General features: G+C 49.0%; 2 protein-coding genes across 7 annotated transcripts in view; both read left to right on the top strand.

The window, feature by feature from the left end:
* The window catches only part of USP47 (ubiquitin specific peptidase 47), an 80161-nt gene extending 66948 nt beyond the window's left edge, over window positions 1-13213 (top strand). For all 6 annotated transcript variants that reach the window (XM_078601368.1, XM_078601367.1, XM_078601366.1 and 3 more), the window contains 8 exons: window positions 2999-3174; window positions 5775-5855; window positions 6597-6712; window positions 7376-7494; window positions 7877-8007; window positions 8987-9034; window positions 10440-10570; window positions 11774-13213. In XM_078601368.1, the coding sequence (XP_078457494.1) occupies window positions 2999-3174; window positions 5775-5855; window positions 6597-6712; window positions 7376-7494; window positions 7877-8007; window positions 8987-9034; window positions 10440-10570; window positions 11774-11939 (968 nt within the window). In that variant the 3' untranslated portion in view covers window positions 11940-13213. The remainder of the gene's footprint in view (window positions 1-2998; window positions 3175-5774; window positions 5856-6596; window positions 6713-7375; window positions 7495-7876; window positions 8008-8986; window positions 9035-10439; window positions 10571-11773) is intronic.
* A 4934-nt stretch (window positions 13214-18147) lies between these two features.
* Window positions 18148-25600, top strand: part of LOC144722934 (inositol 1,4,5-triphosphate receptor associated 1-like) — a 127178-nt gene continuing 119725 nt past the window's right edge. Inside the window, exon 1 of the mRNA XM_078601359.1 lies at window positions 18148-18259. Within this exon, the coding sequence (XP_078457485.1) occupies window positions 18247-18259 (13 nt within the window). The 5' untranslated portion in view covers window positions 18148-18246. The remainder of the gene's footprint in view (window positions 18260-25600) is intronic.

Below are 25600 nucleotides of genomic sequence, written 5' to 3'. Positions count from 1 at the left end.
CCGCGTGGCTCTTTTGGCGATGGCTCCAAGATGGTCATGGTTCATGGGTAGTCGCGGCCAGTGAGTGCGGTTAATGCCATCACACCTCACACTCGCACCTCACGCCCTCACCCCTCGCATCCTCACGCGATATCCATTACAAGGCTGCCACTCCGACCGCCACGGTTGCGCGGTGTGGTGGCTGGTAGAACTGAGCAGTAGCCGCACCCGTCCCAGCATTTATAGATGTTACCATACTTGTGGCGGCTCCTATGCCTTTGAAAAGAATACTTGAAATGATGTGTCATCTTGAAAGGTTTGTAGATAACTTTCCAGAAATCCATGTCGTCAGAACGCAGAGTGATTTGCTAGTTTGTCAGCATTCATTTTAGCAGGAAAACTCTGGTCACTTCAACTTTCCCTGACTCATCAGCAGTCTTATTTTTTTCGCCTTTGGTAGTTGTACTACAGTATTACAGTTGGGCATTAGTTGCCTCTGGTCCGTTTGGGGCACCATTTTGGCGAGAAGATGTTATCTCCCTCACTTGGCACGCAGGAGGTCATGAGTTGGATGTCGGCCATGACGATGCCTATTGTATATTTGGAGTTTGCGTGTTCCATCTCCCGTGTGGTGGTCGCATGGATACTTCTGTGATGATGATGATGTAAGCCGCTTCAATGAGCTGTCGTGTGTTTACGAGGTGGACTGAAAATGAACTCACAGCTCAGTGGACTTTAGTTTCCAATCAGAAACCTCGTACAGATCAAGCAAAACAACAGATTACTCGGCTCTTCAACCCAAACACTCCTCCAGCCACCAAAAAGCAAACGTAAAACCAATGGGCGACCAGATCATTCTCGTATGCAGCACCAAACATCGGGAACAACCTCCCCCGAGGCAATCCGCACGCTCGACTCCCATCGTCGCCGCATTCAAGTCCCAACCCGACAGCAACAAGACGTCTCTTGACGCTTGTATCCAACAACGAACTCAAAGTCTAGAACTTACTTTTAATCTTCTTTTAAACTGCAATAGTTGTTTTTTTATGATTAATGATACACTTTGGTTTGCTGATTTTGCATCAACCAAAAATAAATTGACTTGACTTGGTGTTAGCTTTTAGTTTGGGTCCGCAAGGCCACGGGGAAGCGGTCTGCGGAAATGTCGCAAATGCTGGAAACTTGGAGTACGTTTAGTCAAATATTATGTTTTTCTTGTAGCAAAACAACGCAGGCCCCCCAAGTTACAGTACGGTGGGCGAGCATACACGACTGGGAGCTATATCGTTCGCGAGGCCCACAAGCCCGGCGCGATTGAGCCATTTGAAGAACAGGAGGGGAACCCATGGGAGAAGGGGGGGAGGGGATAGGAGCCCACTGACTGCCGCATTCACATCGGGGCATCGTGCCGGTGGGGGGGGTGAGCGAGGGGAAGTGAGTCGTTAAATGAGGGGGAGGGGTGAGAGGATGGAGGGAGATTGCGAACATGCAGGGGAAAGAAAAAGGGGAGGGGGGAACTTAGGGTAGTTTTAATAAAAAATGTAAATGTTGTTGGTGCATGGGAGTCTGTGAAAATGTTTAAGGGTTAAATTTCGATTTAAAGCTTTCGTGACTGCAGGGATTCATCTTCTTGGTTCTTTCGGTAAAGTCGCGTAGAAGGGAAGTAATAAAATAATAAAAATAAAACATAATAAAATAATTATCACGACGTTTCGGCCACAACGCAAGCAGCCGTCCTCCGGTGAAGACCAGGTCTGTCGGGGAGACATTCAGACGCTGTCTCCCCGACAGACCTGGTCTTGACCTGAGGACGGCTGCTTGCGTTGTGGCCGAAACGTCGTAAGAATTATTTTATTATGTTTTATTTTTATTATTTTATTACTTCCCTTCTACGTGACTTTACCGAAAGAACCAAGAAGATGTTTAAGGGTTGACAAAGCGACGGGGCTTCATGCTCGTTTCAGCTGCAATTGCGTTGGCTGTGGTTTCCAGTGTGCAACAAAACTCGATGCACGCTTGTTTTCTCGCGTGCAAGGGTCCAAATATGTTCAGCCACGTATCCTTTTGGAGAGATAATGCAACACAGTTGTAGGAATTGCATCCGCACATCTTATCTTACTCTGATGCAATTATTGTAGAGTAGAGTTTGGTAAATAATACACGTTATGTATTATTATGTAATACATATAAAAAAATAGTTCACGTAATTTGACATTTTAGCTGTGAAAAGTAACAGATATTGGTTTGACTGCTCTGCATTAGTGCATTGGTGCATTGCAGGGCATGTGGGAAAACATTCCCCCGTAGTATTATGTGGATTAAGAAGTTGCTTTAATAGATATATCAGAACTAGTTATGTGACGTCTCATTCCACGGGCCATTCTCAAGCACGCAGGGTCATGTGTTGCTCTGAATAAAATAAAAAAAAGACGAACACAAAAAACCCTCAAATGTGCTCCAGTAACCTCTCACCTTTGGCGTGGTATGCGTACACATGTGGTGTGTGTGTGTGTGCCCTTTGTAATGTTTGGCCGTGGCTAATGCTTTCCACAGCAATATCAGTCCTGCACTGTTGAAGCTGGCCATTGTCTAGGAACGAAATAATAATGGCCAGGGCCTCTTGCCTGATACTCGGAGGATGGTCATGACTGGGCGTATGTACGATGTATGTATGTTTGGGGGGACCAGTCGTGTCGCGCGCTGCACTACGAATCCGGCAACCCGAGTTTCGATTCCCGTTTACGGCCAACACCAGTGACGATTTTGTGAACCGGTCCTGGGCCTCCCCTAGGTCGACTGTCTCAAACGAATACCTCGTGTGCAGTGCCGGCCTTCGCAGGTGCTCGTTAACAGAACTTGCGCCCCATAGTCTGTTAAGGCGGTACGGGGGATCTTTGTCTTTCTTGTGGTTAGTCTGCTGCACGATTAACCCGGTGACCTGAGCATTGAACTTCTTTCGCACCCTACGTAGCCAACCGTACCAATCGGATTGCTGCATTTACTCCCCCTACCCCCCCAGGCCTGACGGTGCACGTGGACAAGCGCATGACGCTGGCAGCGTTCAAGCGCCACCTGGAGCCCGTGGTGGGGGTGTCCTCCAGCCAGTTCAAGGTCTTCCGCGTCTACGCCAACAACCAGGAGTTTGAGAGCGTGCGTCTCAACGAGACCCTCTCCTCCTTCTCCGACGACAACCGGGTGAGCGCGCGAAACCTGTCGTGGGCGACGGGTACATACATAAAGTTCACACATCAAAGTAAGTACGTACTTTCAGAGATACATACGTTTAAGGGCATAAATGATAAAGTACGCTTCCGCGCACTCGTGCCTCGCAGCAAGAAAGGGTTCGGGATTCGATTGTCGACTCGGGCGCCTGTATGCGTAGCGTTGGTATTTGTTCTCTCCCCCTTGTCTATGGGGTTTCCCCCTCAGGTTCTGGTTTGCTCCCACAGTAAAAATAAAATGTAATGTAAAAAACGTTCAACGGAATAAGTATTGGGCCAAACATCCCAGTGATGAAAATGTACCTGCAAATTATTGAATTGGGATTGCACACATAACAACATTGCCCCCCCCCCACCCAATTACTGAGAAAACTGGGCAGGATCCTCCCAAAATAGTCTTGAAGACTCGGTGAGGCTTCTCTGATGCAAACTAGCGCATGAATAAAAGTAGCGCACTGTTATGACGAGTCACGTGTATAATCACTTATTATACTGGTAGGAACCACCTGGTTCCACCAGCTCACGGGATTATTGTGTCCGTCCTTCGTGCATCAAAAAATGGGAGGGGTTGGGCTGTGTGGGGTGGGATGGGAGGGGTCGGGCTGGGTGGGGGGTGGGAGGGGTGGGGCTGGGTGGGGAGGGGCTGGTCACCCCGTGGTGCCCTTATAAAACTCAACGTTTAACCTACTCACGCCGGCTTGTGCCCGCCCTCACAGTCGGCCATATTTGCGGAATACACCACGCCGCCGTTGACCCTGGCCATTGACCGAGCAACCCAACGTTCCTACCAGCTCCCTCCGCAGGAATGTGTTGATCGTGCAATGAAGCGATCTCCAATAAGTCGTGAAACCACTTTGCCACCGTATTGGCTGTGTTCCTCTTCTTATAATCAAGGTTCAGGTGTCATCAATATATATAACTACATACCTGTAAATATGTTTCCGTTGCTGATACCCACAGCCATCGCAGGCATACGTTCCTATCTTCTTTTTACCATTGTATAGTCTTGTTTGGCTCTGCTTATTTCTATGCATAGATTCTCTATAGCGACATCTTTTTTGACGCGACACATAATTCGTACGTGGAGAGGTTGTGATGTGGCCACTGTACTTGACTCATGATTGTGGAAGGTCACTTTGTTCAAATCCAGGCCTGTGGTCGAATCCACTGGTCGTCTCACTGTTGCCATTTAAATATTGTTGGGAGGACAACGGTAGCCGTGGAAATTTCCACTTCTCACTACCTGAGGGCTGCACATAATACTGGCCGGGCTTTTGTATGAGTAGATGTAGGTGTAAGTTGTGGTTGCTGTACGGTAAATAACCTCCACAATGCCTGTCAATTTATAGCATTGTAATTCAAAAGCTAAGATTGTTACGTATGAAAAGAAAACTCACTACAAGCCAACATTCTGATTTCATCTTGTAATACTATGGATATGATCTTACAATGCCATAACTGACCAGGGTGAAATATTTATGTTGAAAGTACAGTAAAAATGTCCTTTTCTTTTAATAGCACTTTGCTGACTGGAAATGCAGCTGTGTTTATAGTTGTGTTCAGCTTGTTGACTCCAAGGACAGTCATTAATCTAGAGGGCATTTGAGTCACATTTATTTCAATAATTATTTATTGAGATGGCTGTGGGTGGCTTAGGTCACAGCAACTGAGTTGGCACTACTGCCCACCTGGGTTCGAATCCAGTTCACTGCTCATGATTCAACCTGGTTCTCGAGTGTTGTTGGCTTGGTGGCCTCAGCCCGATCACCGATGGCTGTGCAAACAAAACCCACCAGGTTAAATTTGGTCCCCACATAAGTTGGCAAAATTACAGCCGTGCTAATTAATATATTTGTTTGACTCTCATACAAAGAGCATTACTCTCGCATGACAGTGGGTGGGAATGTATGGATGCGATTGTTACATGCATGATGCGGGTGAAGGGTAACAAACTAAACGCAGAGCATACTATGAGACCTCCTTTACCAGTGGCAAAATATAGTAATAGGTTTTTACCCTTTCTACTGGTACAAAAACTGACACCTTTATACAAATGCTTACCCCGAGCTTTCAATACTCTGATAGTGCGCTGTCTTTGAGTTTGCACGCCTTTTGGCGTCATCTGGTCCAACACCAATGGAGACTAGGCTCTAAGAAAATCTGTTTCGGGTGTGGACCAATCAACTTCAAGGACAGTGCATATCATTATCATCATCAGAGTTGTTTCTTTTTGTTTGCATTTTGACTGCTTGTGTTGTGGTTATTGCAAACATGATGCCTTGTATAAAGGTGTCAGTTTTTGTACCATTTGAAAGGGTAAAAACCTATTACTATAAACGCAGAGCGTTTACACTTAAAAATTGTCAATACAAATAATTGCGATTTCAGGCTACAAATAGAGACTTAAATTTCGATTTAAAGCTTTCGTGACTGCAGGGATTCAACCAAGAAAATAGAGACTTGTCCAGATCTCGTGAACACTTTTGGATATTGTGCCCTGTAAGGCTTACACGTCTCACTTGTGCCCATGGATGCGTGCGTGCGTGTGGTTGACGGTGTGCGTGGCGCGTGCAGGTAACCATTCGGCTGGGCCGCGCTCTTAGAAAAGGGGAGTACCGCGTAAAGGTTTACCAGCTGCTGCTCAAGGAGCCCGAGGTGAGTGGTGACGCCCGTGTGTCTTGAGAGGCCCTGTAAACATCGCAACAAAAAGTGGACACGATAAGTGAACAAGCCACAGTTGCAAATCAGGGGGAGGAAAGGGGTCAAGCTAATAGGGCAGAACAGCCTAGCCTACCTTTAACCCGAAACAAAATAACATACCCCTTGAGTCTAACCCTAACCTCACCACTGGTTTTAATTTTAACTTTTGGTCGTCTTAGTACGACGGATGTTAGCTTGCACATTCGGTAGACTGGCAATCTGTATGTACTGTCTGTTGACGTGTTATGCCGGCGGTTTGACATAGCCGTGTGAGAGCAACGTGGTTTAAAAGAGAAGAGCAACGTTACTTTAGAACAGGGATCGGCAACCTGCAGCTCCAGAGCCGCATGTGGCTCTTTAAGGACTGCCGCTTCGTGGACGTTGTTCATAAAGGACCACGTCTCGTATTCACGTGCATTGCAACTCTTGAAATATCGATTTTTTTTTACACAATTCCAAAAAAATGCCTCTTCTTTTTATTGTGGTTGCCAACCACTGCTTTAGAAGGAGGTGATGACACCTTCTATATATTCACTGCCCATTCTACTCGACTCACTTTGCCTAATTTTCATGTTGTTTCTCATGATCCGCATATTTGTTTTGTCCTGACCACCTACCCGTCCATTCCATTACGCTGGATATTCGAGATCTGACTGTAATTATGTGCAATGTGTGCTGCAATGCCCTCTACCCAAGCCATGCAAGTTCCTCCTGGACACCGTATTTGCCAAGGGCATGTCCGTACGGCAATCCAAGGAGGAGCTGCTGCCACAGCTGCAGCAGCAGTGTGCACTGCACCTGAACATTGACAGGTACGTGTGCTTGGCTCACCGCTGCCCCTGAACCTGGGTGTTGAGGTGAGGGAAAGACAGATAATGCCCTTTAACAGACTGTCGGGGTCTACTGCTGTTCACGAAGATCACCCATGTAGGCCGGCACGTTACGAGAATGGGGTGGGTGGCCAACCTTCCACACCCGGCCGCCTTTGTCTCCCCAGTGTTGATGTTTACACACTGCACCAGGGACTCATTTAAGGCTGAGTCGACCTAAGGGGAGGCCCAAGATCGGTTCAAATATGCGCCGTTTTTATTGGTCGTGAGCGGGAATTTAACTCGGTTCGCCCGGGTTCGTTGCGCAGCTTTGCGCCGCCGTTCCCCACAACTGGCACGCATCTGTCCACGTGCCTCTCAGCTGATGGCAATAACGTGCAATACGAGCAGACATTGGTACCATCAACAACAACCGCCATTCGCCACTAAGTGGCGGTGATGTCACCACGGCGCTTGTGCCAGGCTATGTGCACTTTTGAGGTTATGTGAAGTCTCACAGGCGTTTGGACAGGAAAAAACTAACTTTTAATCAAAACGTTAAAAATCCAGCTTTCAACCTGTCAATTCTACGCCGTAGCTTGGTGACGTTGGGGCGGAGGGGGGGGGGAGGTGGCTAACCGTGCGCATGCGTCCAACTTTGGCCAGGTTCCGTTTGCGGAAGAAAACGTGGAAAAATCCCGGGACGATCTTCTTGGACACGCAGACCTACGAAGACGACATCCCCATCTTCAGCAATTGGGAAGTGTTCCTCGAACTTCTGGAAGGTAATCATCATTATTTTTCTCCTCTTGGTATTTGCGCCATTATTAAAACGCAACGATATCACGAAGACGCCGTTTCACCGACAGGTATTGCCTGCCCGTAGGGGCTGTTATTGATTTGCGATTTTACCAAATGAATGAATTTACAAAACATCTTTCGTATTTGGTAAATCTGGATTATGACGCCGATACGTGGCCTCGTCTTTTTTTCCCGACGAACGTCCACTGCATCTTCTGGTGAATAGACGCGCCGCATTAACCAGGGTGGCTACGGGCGGCTCGAACCACGAACGGCTGCAACAAGCGGGCGAGCGGCGCGCCGCTGTGCGGCCACGTCACCTCGGTGCCGGTTTGATGCGGTAACGAGTGTGTGTGTTTCCCACAGCTCCAGAGCGTATGGTGTGCATGTCCCAGCTGGCTGTGCTAGCGCGACGCTGGAAGCCTTCGACGCTGGTGCTGGAGCCATTCGAGGAGGTTGTCCTGGAGAGCAACAGCGTGGATGAGCTCAAGGAAAAGGTGCAGCTTGTGGTTAAGGGGGGGCAGGGATGGAAACCCATTGTGTGTGTGTGTGTGCCCCAAGGTCCTGGCTATCTGTGGGCAGATCCACAAATGAGGCAATCTCAAAGTAAAAACAACAACAAAAAATAACACGTGGTGTCCTTTTAAAGGTCATGATCAATAGTCCGTTAAAATATGGCTTGCTATTGATTTTACGTATGATGGCTAACCAACACCATCCCAACGTGGATGAAAAAAGTAATCCCAAGTACGTCCGACACCATGGAACAGAAAGTCCGGCACTTTACCATCCGGAGTGCTCTATTAACCGGCATGTGCTATAGACGGCGGCAGCAGAGAACCGCCATGAGGCTGTGTAACAAGTACAACTCTCGATAACCGGCGTATTTGATTAACCGTCACCTCCTTTCCCCATGGATGGCCTGATAAGAAAGCTTTGTGCTCTATTTTGTGGCCAATTCTCAATTGCCAAATAAACATAAGACACATTGTTTAAACGCTCGAGTAATTAGCCACTTTATGGTTATACCTATACCACCACTTGCCTCTTCAAAGTATCCGAAATCTACACGCCCGGAGTGTACGTCTAAAGTTTACACACCCGCCGTCCTCCCCCTTCCCCCCACCCCCCTTGTCTGCATTGTCGGCTGGTGTAAATGTTACCCGTGATAACGTAGCCCGCGGAGTTTGGCATCAAACGGTAAATTGAGTTGCTGAACCATCCCCTCTGCGTGCGCGTGGCGCGTTGCTCAGAGGCGCTCGCATCGCGAGCGGGAAAAGGTCGCGAGGTCAAACAGCTGCGTGTGGCGTCGACTAGCATCTTCAATCAGTGCTAGAGGTGTTTGAATGCTTCCTCCTGTTGGGTCTCGATAGAGAGGATGCTTTTATGAAGTGAAATATTTGTTGAGAACCCCCGACAACGTTCCTCAATGGAATAACTTTGTATATTGGTGTCGTGTCTTCTTATCTTTTTCAGCTCGGTAAACTTGGTCAGATTTCTCCAGAAGATGTTGAATTTGCAAAGGTGAGAACTCTTTCCGGTGTAAAACGGGGGGGAAATCTGCCGCCAAGTTTTCCAATTCTCACGCGGGAAAACGGTTCTACCCATGAGCTCGATACCACCGGATTTCCAGTTGTCATTTGTTCAGTTAGAATTGTTTGCAAAGTTGATAGGATTGATAAAAAAAAATCTTTGTCATTGCAAAAAATACTTGACCAGGATATGAAGTGATGCGTTGAACATTTTCCTCTAGTAAATGCAATTACGATGCAATGAATGTGACATAGAAATGACATGCTCCCATGTCGTCTTTTTCCCTGCCTTCAGCAACCGGCACTGACCAGCAGTGGATTTACAAAAGGGCTGTGCAGCAAACCCTTGAGATTCGCGCATTTTATAAATCGCGGTTTTGCGTTATTCACTGGTGCTGTGTTTTAAATATTCGCGGCCGTAGCTCGTGACCACCCAGCGAGAAGTACAGTAGTGTACGTACTGGGGTGAGGCATGGATCGTGAGGCCGTGAAAGTTGCCCCACTCGCGACGTCTGCCACACTGCTGACGCGCGCGACTGCTCTCCTTGACGATTTGTTTTGAATTCCGTACTAGATACTAATTATATAATGTTGTTACTTCTTTATTCGTCGATATTTGCACTTATCAATGTCTGTGCATCATTATTAAAGGTACGTTAAATCACACAATACTGTACAATACTTGTATTCATGAATATATACGTAGAGCTTTAAAGTTTATTTTTAAACGTAATATATGTTTGCGTCCCTTAACCCTGTTTTCCTCATAAGCTTTAAATATTAATATTTGCAACATTCTACAGGAACATGTCCCTGCAAATATTAAGGGTTTACTGTACATGTATTTGTCAAAGCTTTTTCCTTTGGGAGACTGGCACTCACAACTGCCATGTGATTGTGGAATTGACACTGCTGAATCATTGGCACAGACATATCCTCATGGTGGTTTGCATGTATGTTGAACTCTTTTGGCTCCGTACTTAGCCAACCGTGCTAATCGGAGGTTAGGGGGAGGGGGGAAGAACAACAAACTAAACACATGAAGCAATTCTAAAGAAATTAGTTTTCAATTTATATTTTAAAATGTGAATCTCCAGTGGCTTCCTAATATCGGAAAGAAGAGCTTTGCAGATGGCCGCAGAAGCGCATCTGAAAGTGCGCGATGCAGTGACAGTGTTTGTTCGACGGTTAGCCTTAAGCCGCTGCTGCGAGGATGACCGGAGTTCACGTGACGGTTCATTTTGAGCCAAGAACCTTGTGTGGTTTGAGCAGAGCGCCCACTTCACTTTGTTTCCCTTCTACCGAGGCTCGTAATCATTTAAATGTAAGGAAGACCCTTTGCCTGTGGCTGTCGAAGCCGCGTCCTGCAGCAGTGCGCGTTGTTGTTGTGGGAACAGGGCCGCGGGACGTTCCCATGCGACATCTCTGTGCTCGAGATTCACCAGGACCTGGACTGGAACCCTAAGGTGACCACACTCAATGTGTGGCCACTCTACATCTGCGACGATGGAGCTGTTGTCTTCTACAGGTAAACAATTCAGTCTAGTTTCACGGTAGTGCGGCAGATGAAATCTTCCTGTTAAAAAAAATGTGGATTCACTTCTCATTGCCCGGTTTGTGGCTACAGTGTTTAGTCCCTTCATGAGGACAGATTCAAATTCCCCTCCATGCGCTGGCCTCCGTAGATGAACATGGAGTTCCACCGCATGCATTGGTGCCTCGGTAGCGAGATGTTAGTGACCTTACCTGGTATATAGGAGGTTGTGGATACTATCCCTATCCTGTGGTCGTGTGGATTTTTCGCCGACTCCTCCGGTTTTCCCCTCCACATTTAGAATCAACGTGTCTTTCGAGTATTTGGCTGCAATAAATACCCACGTGATAAGCCACTTCGTTGAGCTATCATTTGTGGCCAGGTCGCTTCTGAAAAAGAGCTACATAGCCACAGTGGGCCTTACCTGCGTGACTTTCATCTCCGTGACTTTACCAAAAGAACCAAAGAGTATGGGTCCTTGCAGTCACGAAAACTTCAAATCTAGAACAAATAATTTTTTTTTTGCTTTTCTTCGCCAAGCGTGCACGGTTTGCTACCACTAGAGGGCGCTAGTGCTGCGTGCCTGAATGTGATAAGGTTGTGACTTGGTGGACCGTGGTGAGTTACACCCCCTCCTACCTAATACCGAATCCCATATCTTCACGGCAAACATCTGATTACAAATGCGCATTGTCTCCAATCACAGGACATGTGTTATGTCTTGCCTGTAACTTCTGCGCTACTGCTCACATGTATAGTCATATCTTACACCTGCGATAAATCACACTCACAGGCGAGATAAAATAGTGAACGAGGAGGGATCGCTGCCCCAAAAGTGTTGCCATATGGTCTCCGTGGGCCTGGATAGCTACTTTCTATCCCAGCTTCCAAATCGCACTCAGTTGCAGCTTAACATCAGTGGAGTCTCGGACGAACGTACAATTTAGTCGAACGTCCCTTTAAATCAGAGTGAGGTGTTTTGGCATACTATGTGTGCCAACAGGCAGAGTACCTATGCCGTTGTCCTTTCCCCGCTATCCGATTAGCACGGTTGGCTACGTACGGTGCGAAAAAGTTCAACAAACGTACGCACGCGACAAATGCTACCATCGTAGCTTTACCGTTGTCTGCACGCGCCGTCACCACCGTCGCCGCTGATCGTTCCCCGTGTTGTTGTTGTCGCCGGTGTCGCCGTAGGAATCGCGACGAGGCCATCCAGGAGCTGTCGGACGAGCAGCGCAGCGAGCTGCAGAAGAAGGAGAGCATGCGGCTGCAGCGGACGGGGGGCCAGCAGGTGCCGTACTCGCCGCGCAAGGAGAAGGCCCTCAAGATCTACGTGGACGGCGGGGTCACGCGAGAGTAGTGCCCGGCCGCTGCCGGCGCCCGACCCGGCTTGGCTTGACACTCGACGACGCAGACCCAGGGGGAGCAGGCCTGGCGCGGCGCCGATTGCCTTTGCGGGGACGGCATGGCAAGCGCGGACATGGTTGGGGTGCTCATTCGCCACGAAAGGGAGAGATGGGAAGGAGCAGCAGCAGCAGGGAAGGCATGTAGCTGTGGAGGACTGTACCAGGCCCCCCCTTTCTTTTCCAAGAAATTGTTTGGGTTTTATTTCAACTTGGCTCGGTTGTTTACGTTACGCTTTGGTGGCCACGCAAAACATTTGTCCCGACGTGATTTCTTGTCTTCGGTAACTGATGCTAGATTTGGCACCAACATACGTTGCGTCTGATTTTTCTTTGTACCGCATCTGAGGGTTGAGATCTTCACTAGAAGGCAAAAAGCTGCTACCCTTTTCAAATGTGACGCGTGTGACCGAAGTTGATTGAAGGCATGGATTTAAATGGTAAGTGAAATTGGCATGTTTGTTTCTTTTGTCCATGTGCATATACAATCATCTCGCATATACAGTAGCAACCGATTCGTTTGAACATTAAAAAAAGTATCCTTTCATGAACCTACGGCTGCTCTCTATTTTGAGCTTTTTAAACGTCCGAGAACGATGTTCACATGCATCCGCAATGGGCCGTAAGTCACGTGCTGAAAACCCAATGGAATAACATTTGCCACTGTGCTAGTGATGCTGAACATTCAGTTCAGCCTTGTTTTGGGACTACTACCGCACTGTAAATGAAACTGCGCACGGCATTTCACCATCTCATGTAACCCAGAAGTATGACCGTTTAAACATGTGTCATATGTTACAGGACATTGCACGGTCACTGGTTTGTGGAAACCCTTTGTGAGATTTGTAATTACGAGGCAATGAGACAACACTGAAATGCTGCTACATGCAGAACGAGAGCCTAGCTCATGCTTTGTTCATTATTGATTACAAGTCTTTGTTTTACCCCTCTTTGAGTTAAATTTTGCTCTGTTGTGTTCCCTCCCCCCACCCCCCATAAGAAGGTACAATGTGGTTTTGGTTGTGACTGCTGATTGGCTGGCATCTCGCGTTGTATTTAACTTAAGCGCTCGTGTAATTACTGGTGTTTATGACTTCTGGTTTCAACGACTTGGCAGCAGTCGTCGATATTAGATGAATAAAGAGCAACATGTGGATGAAATAACCTGGAAAATAAAATGGTGTCACTCTGCCATTTTATTTGCTATACAATAAACAGTATCAATGAAAAATTAGCGAGTTTTCTTACTCGCGAATGCAGCGCAGCTGTTAACAATAAAAACACCCTCGATGAGAGAAGCCTTGATTCACAGAGCTTGAGAAACAGCGGCGGGCACAACAAATGCGAAAGCTTGCAAGCTCAGTCTTTGGAGTATCTTCATCTTCTGATGCCGTTACAGAGCTGGAGACCCACCGCGGACACGCCAAATGCAAAAGCTTGCGGCTCACTCTGAGAATCTTTGTATTCTGATACTGTGTTTTTTACACCTTGCTCTTCACCCACGCAAGGTTTCTGAAGGGCCACAGCTGTGGAGGACAGACATCGTAGGTTGGGCTCAGACTTATGAACCACAACACGAATTCTATCTTCTCATTAACACTGCCGTAGAGCATCAATGTATATATGATGCACTCACATTGTTACATGTGTAGTGAGTTCCACGGAGACTTGAGACGTCTTTTAGAGGCAACACGGTTTATTAGAATCTTAAACAAGAACTCCCCTTAACTCCCACTACATCGGGAGGTCCAGCCTCCGGGCTCGCGTGCCCTCACACTGGGATTCCTGGCTCTCAGCCCTCCGCCTAGCAGTGCCCTAGGGGAGGCTGACTGACCCGGGTCTCGACCACTGGTCCACGCTCGGCCCCGGCCCTTACAAGGACGTCGGGTCCCGGGGTCCCAGGGTCCTAGCCTAGCTGGTCTTCAGTCTTCGTCTTCAGAGCACTGCCCCGAGCCGACCTGAGAGCCGCCTTTTATACACCGCTTCTCGTGGACTCTCCACCCCCGGTACCGCCCCCTTTCTGGAACCTTCCAGTGGGCTCTGGAAGAACCCCCCAACCCCTCACCTGGGGTCGGGAGGGGGGGGAGAACCCGGCCCCTCAACGGTCCGGCTCCCTCCGTCTCTCCCCAGCTCAGGGTGGCACCCCCTATGTGCCTGTGCCCGTAGCTACAGGTAAGTAGACACCGGACGGTGTGTGTGTTGTGTATTACCGATGCTACACATGCTTATACAGAGCGGTCGGTACTGTCTCCATCGTTATTTGAACCGCAGACACAAAGCGAGTTCACCAGGGGGGCCCTTCCTACTCTCCGCCCTCTCACCAGAGGTCGCAACCGGGTACCCGATTCCCGTACCCTACCCGATACCCGGCTACCCGTACCCAGCCGGGTACGGGTAGGCCGTGAGTCACTGGTGAGTCACCGTTTGTCACTCATTTCCCAACATCTTGTCTCTTCTCACAATTCAAGTTCCTAAAATCAACCCACCCGCGCCTGCAACATGGCTTCATCCCAGAGGTCGCAATCGGGTACCCGTACCTTACCCGATACCCGGCCGGGTACGGGTAGCCGGGTATCGGGTAGGGTATGGGTACCCGTTTGCGACCCTGGTGCGGCCGGGTACGGGTAAGGAATCAAAACCCGTTTGCGACCTCTGCCTCTCACCCCCCTCCATACTTCTGGACACCATTTTCAGTCTGAGCCTCTTAAAGTGGAGGCCTCACTCAAGTTAATCTTCCTCGCGTAAAACGTTTCAATTGGGCCTTTTGCTCGTCTGTCTTAGGTGGTCTGCCTTTGATGATCTCCCCGGCTACAGCCATGGGGCTTTAACCAGGGTTCAACATATCTTCAGCAGCCACTCGTGTCCATGAATTAGCTTGGTGTTTTTTTACATTCGCACACTTGGAACTAGCTGTCACCAATGAGCTGATCTCCGACTTGCCTACCTTAGGCCTCATCATGGGACCTCCTTTGCCAGTACGAAAATATACTAATAGGGGTTTTTCCCCTTTTTTCTGGCAACAAAACTGACACCTTTTGCAAGGAATCATGCTTACATTAACCACAATACTTGCAGTAAAATGCAAACAAAAAACAATACTCTGATAATTTATGCATTGTCTTTGAAACTGATTGGTCCACACCAGAGACAGCTTTCGACCAGACGACGCCAAAAGGCGCCTTTTGGCGTCATCTGCTGTCTTTGGTGTAGGCCAATCCGTTTAAAAGACAATGCACACATAATCAGAGCATGTGTGCATGCTTGCCACAAGTACGTGTGGTTAATGCCGACTTGATGCCTTGAATTTTTTTTTATCTATTTGGTGTTTTAACATCTTAACACCTGTTTTATTGCCACAAATATTCTTATTTTTCATAATTTTTGATACTGGAAAAAAGGCCCCATAGATATTCGTGTAATCTCGTCGGTTTCCCGCTGAGCCCCGCGCGTGCCACCAGCCAGAGGAATGTGCGCTCTGCTGGCCAGCAGTGGTGGTGGAGGAGCTTCCGTGTGTTTGACATTTACATTTGAGTCCAGTGCCGGAAGCTGCGGTGAATCTGCCGCGGCGTAACGGTTCGCAACACTGGATTTGGAATCCAGAGGTTCTCGAGTTAGATTACATCTCCCGGTAAGGAAATTAAATGAACGGTGCGGGTTTTTGTTTTGTTTAAATCTTCCCCACCTCTTGTCAACCCGGCGGCATATTGGCAGGTGGTTGTGTGGTGGCGTCAAGTGTGGGCACCGCCACTGCCTCCAAGACATCTCGCCATGGTTCGGTAGATCTTGTGAAGGCCCTTCCACCAGCAGTGGTGTCAGTGAGCTATTGCAGGGCTGCACCTTTGACATTTGACCAAGGCTACATCGATGTGGAAAGTCAACAGTGGTCCTATGGAGAGTAGGCCTCGTCATGGAAATGTGGAGTTGCCACTGCTGGCCCAGGTGTGTTAATGGAGATATGTGCTGCCTAATTGTTTTGTCGGGGCGACAAGGGTGGCGCATCGTTAATAATCGAGCCTCAGCATAGAAGCACCGAGGTTCGATTTCCGATTGGGGTGCCTTTCTGTGTGTCGTTTCTATGTTCTCCCTCTGCGTTGCGTGGGTTTGCTCCGGGTTCTCCGGGTTCCTCCCATAGCTAAAAACCCCATACAATGGAACTGGTTTTGTCCACACTTCACAATGCTGAAAACTACCTGCAATGACTCAATTGGGAGTACACACAACAACAGCATCGACCACCCACCCGCTCTCCTCGTGGCTCAGGGGTTTTAATGGAAATTGCCGCCGCGGTGGCGAGATGTTGACTACCTCACCTGGTATGTAGAAGGTCGTGGCTTCGATCCCAACCCTGACTGCCTATATTTGTAGTTTGCATGTGCTCCCCGGGTCCTTCGGGTTTTCTCTCCACATCTGCTATGCATCTGGACACGATACGCTACTTTGTTGAGCGATAATTTGTGGACAAGTCGCTTCTAAAAAGAGTCGTATGCTCAGTGGGCCTTGCTCTGGTAAAATACTAAATCGTAAAACGTTTACTGCGAAAACTTGGCAGGACCCTCCTGGAAACGAGTTGCGACGTTGAGAGTTTCCCTGAGTAGAAAGAAAAACGTGTAATGATAATAATTGTCCAATCTCATTGAGTCGGAATACTGCTCCATCTTCTCGCCAACGTGCCAATCACAATCCGTCTCTTCTCCGTGCTGACGAGCCACTACTGCAGCTCTTAGGCAATGCACTCTTCTTAATTAATGTACTTAATGTTCTCTTGTCCACCGTGTGAGGCCACTGCTAATGGCGGTGAAGTGTTTTCGGCCGGTGCAATTAGCCGCAGCTGAGAAGAAGCCATGAATTACAGACCCCTGCAATGAATGCCCTTCTTCCTCGTCGCTGTCGTTGACTACCACTGGTTACTGGGATGCTCCCATTGCATGCGAATATTCCAGCGATGTGTTTAACAAACTAAGTAAGCGGACAGTGTCTCCTTCACGTATACTCTGGGTCGCGTAAGAAATCATCTTACATTGTTCATGTGCAGGGACTGACATTGGAAGAAGACGGACGGCCCGTTTGTCTAGTTAGTTATATTCACCACAACTGACGCTCGTGATTATGCAGTTAGCTTACTTGACACCCTTTTAGACTTGGATTTTTTAAATAAATATAAATGAATGGAAGAATTGTGATGTATGCCCCTTGATAATACGTCTGCAATAATACCAAGTGTGTGAATGGCAATTAGCTGTAGGCTGATGTATATTTAATCGCTGATGTCCTGGTAGTTCTCGACTTACGAACACCCGCACTTACGAACCAGCTACAATGAGGTATGAGTGTTTTTTAAAACATCGACTTAAAATGCGAACTTGAACTTGCAAAGTGAACCGTGGAACTATTTTGTTCAGCGGAGCGATCCTCAGTGTGATGTAATAAGTCAGCCTCGCGCTGGGAGGTCTGTGTGTGTGTGTGAAAGTGTGTGTGTGAAAGTGAGTGTGTGAAAGTGAGTGTGTGTGAAAGTGAGTGTGTGTGAAAGTGAGCGTGTGTGTGTGAAAGTGAGCGTGTGTGTGTGAAAGTGAGTGTGTGAAAATGTGTGTGTGTGAAAGTGAGCGTGTGTGAAAGTGAGCGTGTGTGAAAGTGAGTGTGTGTGAAAGTGAGCGTGTGTGAAAGTGAGTGTGTGTGTGTGAAAGTGAGCGTGTGTGTGTGAAAGTGAGCGTGTGTGTGTGAAAGTGAGCGTGTGTGTGTGAAAGTGAGCGTGTGTGTGTGAAAGTGTGAGTGTGTGAGCGTGTGTGTGTGTGTGTGAAAGTGAGTGTGTGAGCGTGTGTGTGTGTGAAAGTGAGCGTGTGTGTGTGAAAGTGAGTGTGTGAAAGTGAGCGTGTGTGTGTGAAAGTGAGTGTGTGAAAGTGAGTGTGTGAGCGTGTGTGTGTGTGAGCGTGTGTGTGTGAAAGTGAGTGTGTGAGCGTGGGGGGGACACGGGGGGCGAGGGGGGGTACACGGGGGGAGGGAGAAGGAGGCTCGGGGGAGGGGGAGGGAGGTGGAGACGCGAGGGGGGAGATGGGGACACCGGGAGGAGGTTGTCGAGACGTGAGGAGGCACGAGGAGGGAGCGATGGAGACGTGAGGTGGGAGGGGGAGGAGGAGACACGAGAGGGAGGAGGCGGAGTGCCCAGTGAGGAGCTGCTGCTGCTGGGTGCTGCTGCTGCTGCTGGGTGCGCCACTTCTCGGCGCTGCTGCTGAATCTGAGCGCTCCGCTCCGGGTGTCCGCGCCGCGTCCATGAACTCAGCAGGTACAGCGCCTGCTCCTGCTGCAGCTGCTGCAGCTGCTGCTGCTACTGCTGCTGCTCCTGCTGCTGCTGCTGCTCCTCCTGCTGCTGCTGCTGCTGGTGTTGCTGCTGCTGCTGCTGCTCCTTCTGCTGCTACCCGCGTGTTCAGGGCCATGGCGCACGGTGTGAACCTATTGATGTGAAGGTCTGAAGGTATATAGTATACACAGTATATAGTATACACAGTATATACTATATAGTATACACAGTATACTATATAGTATACACAGTATATAGTATACACAGTATATACTATATAGTATACACAGTATATACTATATAGTATACACAGTATATACTATATAGTATACACAGTATACTATATAGTATACACAGTATATAGTATAAGGTTATGAAGTGGGGGTATGAACATAAAGGTGTGAAAGTATGATGTGAGTGAAAGGGGTGTTATGTGAGTGTATGGCATGAGGGTGTGCTGTTAGATTATGGGGGTAAAAGTGAGACTCTATGATGCGAGTGAATGGGGTATTCGAGGGTAATAAACAACTAACAACTATTTATTTTAGCAGGTAAGACCCACTTAGCTATATCGATCTTTTTCAGATGCTACCTGTCCACAGATGATAGCTCAACAAAGTGGCTTATCGCCGTGTGGAAATTAATAGCAGCATAAAATACTCTAAACGCGTGGTGATGTCGATTCTAAATGTGGAGGGAAAAACCGGAGGACCCGGAGAAAAATCCACACGACCACACGGGGAGAGACACGCAAACTCCAAATACAGAGCAGCAGGGGTCAGGGTAGGGATCTAACCCACGACCTCCTTGCACACCAGGCGAGGTAGTCAACATCTCCGAGCCACCGTGACGCGTGTGAGGGTAATGTGTGAGTGTATTATGGTGTGATAGCATGATGGGGGTGTGAGGATATGCTGTTAGGATATATGAGTGTGCTTGGTTCTTTCGGTAAAGTCACGTAGAATGGAAATAAAAAAATAAAAAAAATAAAACATAATGAAATTTTATTATAATATTATTATAATATATTATTTTATTATATAATATTATTTTATTGGTTTATTTTTATTATTTTATTATTTCCATTCTACGTGACTTTACCGAAAGAACCAAGAAGATGAATCCCTGCAGTCACGAAAGCTTTAAATCGAGATATATGAGTGCTTGTTGTGATATCGTCACCACGATACGACGATTATCGCGATTATCGCGTGTTACCCGTCAGCCTTGTAAGGGGGCAAGGGCTGTTCGGTGAAGACTCGGCACGCGAGGCGGTCGAGTGGCCGGCACCACGCCCGCCTGCCCCGGCCGCCTTCGTCTGTCCCACCACAGACGTTTATGCACCAGGCACTGCGCTCGTTTAAGGCCGAGTCGACGTAGGGGAGGGCCCCCCAAGACCTTGTGCGGATGTTGGTCTCGGTGCCGATGTTGGGGGTCGTGAGCGGGGATCGAACTCGGCTCGCGGGGGTTCGTGGCGCGCACGTGGTCACTGGTTTTAACGAGGGCTCTTCATCTTCTTGGTTCTTTCGGTAAAGTCACGTAGAATGGAAATAATAAAGTAATAAAAATAAAACATAATAAAATAATTCTCACGACGTTTCGGCCACAACGCAAGCAGCCGTCCTCAGGTGAAGAACAGGTCTGTCGGAAAGACAGCGTCTGAATGAACTACTTTAATTGCATCGTGCGATTATAGCTTCATGTGATGTGTCTCGCCGTTAGTATGTGCAGGAAATCATGATACAAAGGGTTAACTTGATTGGTAATTAGTGCGCAGCTAACTGTAAAAAACGATTGTATTTATAACACTATGTAACATGATTTTTGTCCCTGGGTAGTACGTGTTATTTTTAAATTGCTTGTGCCTAAAAAGGTATAGACAATGGCTATTATTCCCCACTCTTTTCCTGAAGAAGACGACAGCTTGTGTTGCGATCGAAACGTCGTAGTTTTTTGATATTTTTTGTTATTTTCTTTGAACCTATCTACGTGATTTTACCGAAAGACTCAAATAATATGAATTCCTGCAGTCACGAAAGCTTTAAGTCAAGATTCCCCACAAATTTTGCTTTTGTGGCCAGGACTTTATGTGAAGGAATTACACAAATGCATACCACGTTTTTTCATTGAAAATATGTACATTTCAAAATATCAATGTCCTCCATAATAGAGGTTTTTGGGTTAATATATAAATGTGTCGTCAAAACCCGCCACCACCCGACACAGCCAACGAGTAATGGTTGTCACGTAAAGAGAACGTGGCCAATTCGTCACTAGTACAGCACTAGTGTGTAGTGTATAGTGTAGTGTATAGTGTAGTGCATAGTGTAGTGTACTAGTACAGCACACCGGTGTGTTGGGGAGCCAAGCCACAACATTCACAAACTGAGTACGACGTTTCGCCAGTAATTACAACCAGCTTCATTAGGCAACAGCCAGATTGTGGAGAAGTCCACCTGTTTCGTTCCTTATATCGAGGCATAGATGTGTGGACCACCCTTCTGCGCTCTTGCGCAATGTGACAACCCTTACTAGTTGGCTGTGTCGGGTGGTGGCGGGTTTTAACGACACATTTATCTATAGTCGCGAAATTCTACGTATTAAATATCACTGCCCTGGTCACAAAAGCAAAGTTTGTGGGGAATAATATACATTTTCTGTATTTTTGAGGCATAAGCAATTAGGAAATAACACTTACTACCCAGGAACAAAAATCTAATTTTGTTACACGGTGTTATTAATATGATACTTTACGACTAATTCATATGTCTCGGTCACGATATGATGCTTCAACAAATTAAACGAGCGCGGATAAGCACGACGTTAGTTCACAAAGCGTACCCGTAGGATTCTCGTGGTCCCCGATCTTACAATGGTGTATTCCGTGGTGTCGCTGTATCGTGTAGAACCTCTCATGGTGGTGGTGGTGGTGGCCGGAGAGAGGGAGGGAGGGTGGCTGTTATAGGTGATGGTGCGATTCTTGATTCCGCAGGCTGCGTGATGTTCTATTAGCTACCATGTTTGTTTAAATTTTAACCTGGTAAAGCCCACTGAGCAATATACTTATTTTATTCAGAAGCGACCTGGCCACAAATGATAGCTCAACAAAGTGGCTTATCACGTGGAGGTTTATAGCAGTAGCCAAAAACACTCAATGGACGTTGATTCTAAATGTGCAGGGAAAAACTGGAAGACCTGGAGAAAAGTCCACGCGACTACAGGGAGAGAGAGAGACACACACAAACTCTTTAGGAGCATGCCGATTGAGGCGACATCCATCCTCCTGTAACCGGTCGATGGTGGCTGCCGACTGCCCGGGCGTAATCCAGAATTGGGGAGGCAGTGGAGGATTTTGGGTTGATCGCAGAAATGTTGTGACGCTCCCATTTCCGTGCGGGCGTCTAGGAGGTGCTTATACCCTGGCTTGCCAAGAAGAAGGCAGTACAGCAAGTGGGAACTAGTCTCCGTCTGTTCCAATCTGCATGGGATAGAGTGTTGCCCCCTTCCACGTGTGGGGTTTTTTTTTGTTGCCGGGTGCTCCGGTTTCCTTCCAAATGTAGCGACATCTTTGGATGTCACTTTGTGAAGCCGACCTGGGAGAGGCACGGCACGCGATGAAGGTGGATGCAGCAGCGCAGGGTGTCAGCCCCTACAGGATAGAGTGGGGGGGTGTCAGCCCCTACAGGATAGAGTGGGGGGGTGTCAGCCCCTACAGGATAGAGTGGGGGGGGGGGTGTCAGCCCCTACAGGATAGAGTGGGGGGGGGGTGTCAGCCCCTACAGGATAGAGTGGGGGGGTGTCAGCCCCTACAGGATAGAGTGGGGGGGGGGGGGGTGTCAGCCCCTACAGGATAGAGTGGGGGGGGGGGTGTCAGCCCCTACAGGATAGAGTGGGGGGGGGGTGTCAGCCCCTACAGGATAGAGTGGGGGTGTCAGCCCCTACAGGATAGAGTGGGGGGTGTCAGCCCCTACAGGATAGAGTGGGGGGGTGTCAGCCCCTACAGGATAGAGTGGGGGGTGTCAGCCCCTACAGGATAGAGTGGGGGGTGTCAGCCCCTACAGGATAGAGTGGGGGGTGTCAGCCCCTACAGGATAGAGTGGGGGGGGGGGGGGGGGGTGTCAGCCCCTACAGGATAGAGTGGGGGGTGTCAGCCCCTACAGGATAGAGTGGGGGGTGTCAGCCCCTACAGGATAGAGTGGGGGGTGTCAGCCCCTACAGGATAGAGTGGGGGGGGGGGTGTCAGCCCCTACAGGATAGAGTGGGGGGTGTCAGCCCCTACAGGATAGAGTGGGGGGGGGGGGGGTGTCAGCCCCTACAGGATAGAGTGGGGGGTGTCAGCCCCTACAGGATAGAGTGGGGGGTGTCAGCCCCTACAGGATAGAGTGGGGGGGTGTCAGCCCCTACAGGATAGAGTGGGGGGGGGGGGGTGTCAGCCCCTACAGGATAGAGTGGGGGGTGTCAGCCCCTACAGGATAGAGTGGGGGGGGGGGGTGTCAGCCCCTACAGGATAGAGTGGGGGGTGTCAGCCCCTACAGGATATAGTGGGGGGTGTCAGCCCCTACAGGATAGAGTGGGGGGGGGGGGTGTCAGCCCCTACAGGATAGAGTGGGGGGGTATCAGCCCCTACAGGATAGAGTGGGGGGTGTCAGCCCCTACAGGATAGAGTGGGGGGGGGGTGTCAGCCCCTACAGGATATAGTGGGGGGGGGGGGGGTGTCAGCCCCTACAGGATAGAGTGGGGGGGTGTCAGCCCCTACAGGATAGAGTGGGGGGGTGTCAGCCCCTACAGGATAGAGTGGGGGGGGTGTCAGCCCCTACAGGATAGAGTGGGGGGGGTGTCAGCCCCTACAGGATAGAGTGGGGGGTGTCAGCCCCTACAGGATAGAGTGGGGGGGGGGGGGTGCCAGCCTCGGAACGGGGTTCCAAGAGGCCATGGCACTCTGACCCCGGAGGACACGTGACCGGACGTGTCCACCCCGGAACCCCCAAAAGGGGGGTTGGGGGGACCACGTGTCCAGGTGGAGATCCTCTTCGAGGATTCCAGAAGGGGAGCGTGGCAAGGGGCGGGGCGAGCCCCGGCACACAGGATATCAGCCGGGTCCCTGAGTGGGACCGGGGTCGTTGTGATGGGATCCTGAAGAAGGTGTCGTGCACGTTCCACGCTCTGCGTTCTACAAGACGGCGACTCGGACCCGAGTTAGAGTCGAGTCCGCTATAGCTACGGTGGTTAGCGTCGAGAGCCTGGTGGTCCACCACCACCACCACAGCGTGTCATCTGGTCAAGGGGCAGTTCCCCCTCGTGTTAGCGTGTTAGTGTTGCTTCCAATAGAAGCCTGAGTCTCCGTTTGAGCTCACTACACAAATATAAACACTCGTTGTTAAGTGGCCGATACAACCTTCACATGGAGGGGACCGCAAGAGCTTGGGCAATTGTTGGAAGGGCCGGCGACGCACCGCGTGGCTGCTGCTGCTGCCTTCCTGCTTGTGTGTGGTCCCTCCTTGCACCTCTGAGTCGTCTTCCGTCTCTTCAAGAGTAGCCGAATACTGTCCAGTGGCACGGTGCGAGTTTAAATGATTGTTATTGTTATCATCATCAGCATCGTCACAGCGGCGATACACTCCGCTGCTGCTCCTGATGCAGTTGTTCTGGCTTGACCACTGCATGGGCAATTGTAGTTGCTGCTTTGCATCTACATCAGCCGTACAGTCGAAGAAGAAACATTGCCACCTATACATTAGCCAAAATTAATGCATGATTAATCCTTATTCGCAAGTTACAAGCGAATCGGATTACGTGACATTTATACACCTCGAACGGTACTTTAATAAACACAACACCGGTTCAGAGAGAGATAGATAGATATGCTGTCCTTTACATGATCCAGGTATTTACATGGGTCACCGTTTAATGAGGTGGGCGCCACGGTAGTGAGATGTTAACAACCTCACCTAGTATACAGGAGGTCATGAGTCCGATCCCGACCCTGATGCCTCTATATTTGGATTTTGCATATCATCCCCATGGTCGCGTATTTAAGAATATTTGGCCGCTATAAATGTCCACTTGATAAGCCACTTCTTTGAACTATCATTCGTGATAGTTCAAAGCCAGGTCGCTTCTCAAAAGGAGCGATATGGAAGATCAGTGGGCCTTACCTGGTTAAAATAAAAAACATAGTTTAGGTTTTTTGGTTTTGAGCGCATAATGTTTTTTACTCGAATATTCCGTGCTGCTAAGCCACCAATGCAGTAGCCAGAGCTGCTCGTAATTGCTCCCTGTAACAGCGGGCTTGTTTATTATTACCCACACAGCAAGAACTCACTGACAGCCACGCTGCACAGGAAGGAGAGAGGGCGAGAGAGAGAGGGGGGGGCAGCGCTGTACTTGGTGGTCACCACTTCTGCGTGCACTGAAACGACAACAACAACCCAAATAACGCGGCACATTCATCAGTGTATGACAGGGCAAGGTTTCGGGTGACGGCCCTTCTACACAGCACAGAGGTCAGAGGGGAAGAGTCAAGCCTTACACGTTTAGAAGTCTACAAAACACCCATATCTGCACCCCATAAGCTGCGTAGAGTATCACAACTCAGTAAAATGCGTTGTTTTCACATATATATTTTTAAAAAGTGTACCGTCAATTAAGCTTTCTGAATGTTTCCAACATCAATCTTTTAAGGAGAGCCACTTGGCCACTCGCTACCCCCCGCGTGTGGGGGGTTCATGCCGCTTGGTTCCCACTCCTTCAAGGTACGCAGAGAGGCTTTGGTGGTTTTGTACTTTTCCCCAACGCGACCCTCTCCCCCATTTGCACCGCCCGGTGTCTGCGTTTGGCTCTGGGGGGGCGGTGGGGGGGCGGTTGGGGGGGGGGGCCTCATGAAAATGCAGGCTGATGTAATGGTCAGCACAGAGGACTTGCAATCCAGAGGTCGCCGGTTCGATGTTATCTCCCGTAGTAGCAGTTAAAACAATGGGGCAAGTTTCTCTTATATCGACATCTCCTCCCCCCTGCCCCTGTCCACCCAGCAGCTGTATAACTGGGTTCGTCACAGCCGATCGGCAGGCTGCGTGCGGTGGAGAGAAGCGTGGGCACTACCACCACCTCCAAAATGTGTCTAGCCAGTGTAGAAGAGTCGGCCAAAATATCCTCTCTGAGGGGCTCATCGGAGCTTCCTTTTGTGAAGGCCCTTCCGCCGGCAGTGGCGTGGGCGAGCAAGTGCAGGGCTGCCCCTTTACCTCATCATGCTCGTAGCAGCTCTGTGGGAAGAAATCATCCATATTTGTGTTTTATCTCAAAATCTGGGGCAGCGTCATCATCCGACGC

This window comes from Lampetra planeri, chromosome 16, assembly GCF_965212315.1.
Source record: "Lampetra planeri chromosome 16, kcLamPlan1.2.h2, whole genome shotgun sequence".
Classification (NCBI taxonomy): domain Eukaryota; kingdom Metazoa; phylum Chordata; class Hyperoartia; order Petromyzontiformes; family Petromyzontidae; genus Lampetra; species Lampetra planeri.
The sequence above is the reverse complement of the archived record's forward strand: the minus strand, read 5'-3'. Positions and strand labels throughout refer to the sequence as shown.